The sequence below is a fragment of the Fragaria vesca genome, linkage group LG2, assembly GCF_000184155.1.
Source record: "Fragaria vesca subsp. vesca linkage group LG2, FraVesHawaii_1.0, whole genome shotgun sequence".
NCBI lineage: Eukaryota > Viridiplantae > Streptophyta > Magnoliopsida > Rosales > Rosaceae > Fragaria > Fragaria vesca.
This window is the reverse complement of record NC_020492.1, coordinates 12,633,802-12,640,009: the sequence shown is the minus strand read 5'-3', so window position 1 is coordinate 12,640,009 and position 6,208 is coordinate 12,633,802. Positions and strand designations below refer to the sequence as shown.

The following is a 6,208-nucleotide window of genomic DNA, read 5'->3' as shown; positions in this document are numbered from 1 at the left end:
GAGAGAGAGAGAGAGTTCAAAAGAACTTGAATCTTTACTCAAAATTTCAAATTTTAGTGATTGGAGTATATCTTTTAATAGTAGGATGTATGTGGGTTCCCACCATCATAATTATCTCTCAAGCACGTATTGGACTTACTAAGAACCTGGACAAATAAGGTACCAAACCTCTAAGATCTTCTAGAGCTAGACCCTGACACAATTTATAATTTTCTTTTACATGAATTTCAAGTGCTCCTGTTTCTGCCGGAGCAAAAGTGGCTCAAGCACTTAAAATCTTGGATCTTAGTTTTATCCCCCTTGTATACTGCTCGTTACAGATATCAAACATGAACCCGTCTTAAAGTACAGAATTTTAATACTTGACCTTAATTTGATACAATAGCTTGTTACTGATGTCAAACATGAGCCTGGCTAACTATGGAATAGCAAAAACGAATCTCAAATTTAAGTTCGAATTGCAGTAAAAAGAAAAAGTCTCCTTCAGACCACAGAGAAATAGTTTGAGTTAACTGCAGTTGCTTAGGTAGTTGGTTTGTTATTTATCTTTTGAGAACATTTACTTCATTTTGATCTTATTGTTGTGTCCGTGTTTGATATAATATGACTGCTGCAACAAGCTTTTTCAGATTTTCTAAAGTTCCGCTGAAAGTTATTTGAGTCCCGTTAGAAATTTCCTGGAGGTGAACTGGTAATTTGGTAGCCTCTCTCTCTTTGTCGGTGGCACCAAAATTCTCCAGCTCAAATATTTAATTTCATTTGGAATGACACTATCAATGATGGGAACAATTTGTGAGGATTTCTCAGTTTCTTAGTAGCATGCTTTTTAAGAGATTATTCTTTACTTTAGCAGCCGTGGCTCTGTCATGCGTTGTCTAATTTAATTTGACATTTCTGTGGATGAAAGCAAAGCTTGTGATGTGCACAAACATGGTCTGGTTTCTGCTTGACCTTGTCATACACTTTATATATAGTGCTTGAGAATCATTTTGTTAATTGCTTATTTCATTGTGGAACAAAACAAAAACTTGCTGCTCTTGGGTCAAACTCTCCCCCAGCATAGCCTGTTGGACTCATTAGTATTGAGTAGTCAAAATCAGCCTTTTAATTTTTTTTTATTTTTAAATTTCCCTGTTGTCTTACACTTTTAATCTTTAAGCACCATAGTAGTAGAAGATGGACGAGAATTTTCTTTACAGCCTTCATATATCTTAACTCTGTGTTATGTGAGTTTATCTTCTATTCAAATACGCTTATTTTCGACCCTGTTAGTGCTTTGTATTTTTTTTTTTTCTTTTAGAGTACCAGCTAGATGCATATATGAGATTGTAGTGCCATGTTCTGTATGAATCACATGTTAGCTTTGTGTGTTTTCCACAGAAGCATATTACTATAATGGGACTTGTCTATTTCTTTGATTGATTTTTAACACAAACAAGCTCTATTCTAAAATACTGCAAAACTTTCAGGTATTCAATTTGGTTGGACAGCAAGTTGCGTCTTCAACTTGACCCCTTACTCATATTGGAGTACTTTTTGTGGCGAAAAGGTCATGAGTATGCAATTTCGAATCACTACGATCGACACTGTGTATGGGAAGAGGTTGCCCAGAATAAAAAATTGAACAAGTATAACCATACCATCATAGATGAACAGTTTGCATTTTACAAGGATGATGGTCTTACAAGATTTAACGCATTGGATCCGAACAAGCTTCTTCCCAGCAGTATGAACTTTTGTTTTTTGGACAAAGCAGTGGGAATTTTTTAATGAGTACATTTTCATTATAAACCATGGATGCAACAGATCTTATATAGATTTTTTTTCTCACATCTGCAGATGTACCGGAAGGTTCTTTTATCATCAGGGCACACACTCCAATGTCAAATTTGTTTTCCTGTCTTTGGTTCAATGAGGTTGAGCGGTTTACTCCTCGGGATCAGCTAAGTTTTGCCTATACATACCAGAAATTAAGAAGGATGAATCCTGAAAAACCTTTTCATCTTAACATGTTCAAGGTGAGAATCTCTGTGGAATCATTCTTACAGCATATAAATGGGAACTAAGTGGAGAAATTAGACTCAAGTAAACCTACTGTAGGAATTACTGCTCCTCAACAAGGAATGAATAGTAGGGATAGTGGTTGGTTCCTAATGGATAAGGACCTTTAATCTGTACATGATGCTGAGGTGGTAAATCAAATCTTGTGAAAAAAGTTGTGTCGATTTAATTCAGGTTGTAAGGTGGAATGGCTGTTCATGGTTAACCAATTTTATACATACACATGGATAGTCCGTGCATAATACTGTTTTGAATCATGAACTGCATTCAACAATTTTGTTTCTTCCCCAATATTGCAGGATTGTGAGAGAAGAGCCATAGCTAAGTTGTTTCGCCACAGGTCGGAAGAGAAGTCGAGTACTAGGCAAAGAGCTACCGAGTAGAATGTCTTCAAGATTTGCCTTTGCTGAGTTCTATTCTATGGCCGATGTTTGGCCAGTGTAGCAGATTGCTGACCTTCAATGTGCTAGGGATTTTGTAGTCTTAATTCTGTTGTTGCTGACCTTCTATGTACCATCGCTGCAGTTGCTTCTACCACCGAGACGTACCTATTTCGAGAAGAACCTTAACTCTGTTGTATTCATCCCATTTTTTCATTCATTGTCCTCCAGGATGCAAGTGAAGTAGCCAATACCATAGCACACAACTACCACTATATCCCAATCATAGTTCTCTATGTTGCCTTTTGTTCTGATTTGATCCTTATCACCCCCTTCCCTTTTCTCTTACACAGGAATTGGATATTCAGGTTATGTTGTTTTTGTAACGAGTCATTCTACCATGTACTACATATTCGGATAAGCGAGAAAGCATGTACTATATAAAAATTCTCAGTAATTGGTACTGTATACAATTTTAGCTAATAGATTATGATTATTGATTCTCCATTTTTACAACTTCAAATGCTATGGTTCTGAAACAGAAAATATACAAGGCACAAATATATAGAATATATGATGACAGAGTGAGAGGTAGATGTGATCACCGTTTTGCAGGTTTGTTGAGGTTGTGATGATGGGAGTTGTGGAGGAAGAATAGCCTTTTCATGACTGACGATCAGGATCATATATACCTGTGTTTGAAATAGCACTACCAGGTGTAGCGGCATTAGATCTGGACAAGTTGAAAGCAGCAAGACCTACACAACCCAATTGCAGCATGTCGCCGGACACGTAGTTGTACTCCAATGTCGTTGACCTTGCCGGATACAATTCCTCATTGAAATCCTCCCATAGTATGTCCATTTTGTAGTCCTGATCATGACCACGAGTACCAACTATTATCCGATCATCATCAACCCCCTTAACACATGCAAAGCTCTTCCTCTGATTACAATCCTCCACAAGAGTAGAGTGATCTTCTTCATCTTCATGGCATGAATCTGTGCAGGGAGATTTTCGCCACAAAGGAGGGAAATCGATGCTTCTAGTACTACTGCATTTATGTACTGTGGGGAAGCTGAAATCTTCTATAGTCATGGAACACAAACACTGAAACGATACTCACTACACAGTGAAATTCTTTGTCGTTTCAGATATACTCTAACGTCACAGATAGCGCGTGCGCTTAACTTCGCGTTCACGGCGGAACTCGCAGAGTCTCCACTGACCAAGCAATCCACTCCACGTCATCACGGCTGGACCCCAAATGCACGACAAATTCATCCCAAATTCCATCCAAAGCGAAATCCAAATCGAGGGCCATCACATGACGCCACGTGCACTCGCTTTTGCATCAGAGCCGTCCGCGCCAGATAATACGGTCAGCTTCCGGGGCAGCAAGGGGAGCAGAGGGAGTCGTGTGATCGAGAATCAGCGGCAGATGAGCTGCCCGAAACGTCCTCCGGTAGATCTGGGCGCCTCTAAGAAGCGGCCCAAGGCCTAATCCGTCTTCGCTCTCTCTCTCTCTGCTCTGTGCTCTCTGCTTCTCTCCGTCTCCGTCTTTCGCTCTCCTCTCTTCTTCGGGTAGTTTTCTGTTTCCGCCACATGTCAACCCTAATTCTGAAGGTCTTCTTCGCCCGAAAAGTAGTCATGAACTCACAGGTATGACTTCCAAATCTTTATTTACCGGATTTGATATAAGAATTCTGATTTTGATCGTGGAACACTAGGGTATGAAAGAAGAAGAGGAAAAATTGACGCAATTGTCAAGATAGGGTGAGCAAAATTCTCAAAAAAAAAACGTTTACCGACAATTTTGATGTTTTTTTTGTTTTTCCAGATATCTCTCTCTTCTCGACATAAACTGTAGAGTGTGGGGTCATATGTTGTTTGCTTTCTTTGCTGCATCGTTTCTCTCTTGAAGCTTCAAGACTGATCTACTTCATTCTCCATCTTCCACCGTCAAAGCCCTCAATCTCGACCTCTCAGGCTACTGCTTGACGACCGATCCAACAACTTTGACGGAATTTGAAACCCATCCCCATTGAGAAGCATCGGTCTGAAGGTTGAATTTGATCTTGTGCCTACGAATTTTCACTTTTTGATTCATTTTAGCTTCTAGATTTTTCTGAATTTTTATTATTTTGTTGCTGAAATTGTTTCTAGGTTTTGGCAGCCACGAGCTATTTGGAGTTGAAGCTGAGAAAAAAGAAGGATTTCGGTAATCGATTTTCAATTCGACTGATTTTTTTCCTGCAAGCATGTTGCGAGAATCATCTGCCTCTGTACAAGATAGTTGCTAAAATTTATTGTCTATGAGAAATTCGTCATTTCAAATGCCCTCTGCGCATACGCAGGACATTTGAGATTCAATCAGTGAATGGTCATTGTTGTATTCATTAAAACTTTAGGCTTCTAGACTTCATTCTATATATTGGCTCATAATGAGTGCAATGCATTAATCTGTGGGTGTTATATGTATAACTCAACTTGATAGGATAGTTTTAGTTAAGTGATAGCGAGATTATATTTACAGATAAGAAAGTACTCGCCTTTACACAAGTTGCAGTTGCAGCGGCCGGGTCAGGTTTTTTGGAAAAACCGTATTCTCAAATGGCATGTATAGTTATATATTTTCTTAGACTTTTTATTTTGTGAATAAGGTTCCATCCTATATGCTTTGATTTGAGTTTTGTCAGGCAAGCACTCTGAACAGTTGAATAGGTAGTTGAGTTAGTAATAGAGGTAGTTGAGCTAGGGATTTTTTTTCAAATTCTGGGAAATTTTGTGTTTCTAGATATGTTTTTTTGTATCCCAAATCCTTTAGTTAAAGGCCTGTTAATAATCTATGATTAACTTTCAAACTCTGTTAGGTCATATTTTGATGGTTTTTTTTTTCAGGAGACTAGGTGAAATCTTACTCAATTTTATAGAAAGTTCGCTGCAAAGTAAGTATTTTTGGTCCTCCGTTTTATAACAGTCACTTTGGTGGACTTTTATTGGGTTGAATAACGTTGTCTGAACACTTAAATCCACTATATTCTTTAATATTTGTTTGCAGGGTTTAGAAAATAACAAAAGAAAAAAAAATTCTGATCCTTCAAAAAGTTTCACAATTGTGAAGGTACATTTTCTAGATCCTAAATTTTGAATTTCTGAGTACGAGTATCCACATCTTCTGTCTTCCTACCATCCTATTACCAATTAATAATTTGTAGTTGGTAAGCCTACAAAAGAAAGAAATGTGCCTGCAAATTTCGACCGTAGGAATGACAGTAGCTGACTGCCTGATTTTATTTGTCAATAGGGAAAGGCGTACTGATCTTATTGAGGCAGCAAAACCGTTTAGGTAATTAACCTATTGGATTATCTCAGCAAATAGATTAAAATGATCAATATCTGAACATTTGGTCCTTTTTGGTTTTCCGTTCTTATTATCTTATTTTCCTTTAGACTTCTCTCTTTTCTGATCGATTGTTCTTACGGTTTCAGATAATGTGGCTCTGCGTGCTGTAATCGAGCTTCGTCGTTGAGGTAAATTGGATTTAGGTTTTCACAATTTGGGAATTGATGTGAAGACATGGGCTTTGCCTTTTGTTTTGATACGGTGCTTCGGGTAAACTAGGTGCTCTCATGTATAGGAATCCGTTAATATGGTTATCTTTCGATTCGATTTTTGGGAAATTTGAGTGCAGAAGTTGTTTTCTTTCTTCTTGGGTTTGTGCATCTAAGTATGTTAAACTTTTGGGTAGGTTGCATTTTGTATT

The 6,208-nt window shown here is 38.0% G+C and overlaps 1 protein-coding gene across 1 annotated transcript in view; it reads left to right on the top strand.

Annotated features, from left to right (window-relative positions):
- Nucleotides 1-2,909, top strand: part of LOC101312505 — a 6,921-nt gene extending 4,012 nt beyond the window's left edge. The window contains exons 5-7 of the mRNA XM_004290371.1: nt 1,470-1,726; nt 1,840-2,018; nt 2,361-2,909. Of these exons, the coding sequence (XP_004290419.1) occupies nt 1,470-1,726; nt 1,840-2,018; nt 2,361-2,444 (520 nt within the window). The 3' untranslated portion in view covers nt 2,445-2,909. The remainder of the gene's footprint in view (nt 1-1,469; nt 1,727-1,839; nt 2,019-2,360) is intronic.
- The last annotated feature ends 3,299 nt before the right edge of the window (nt 2,910-6,208 follow it).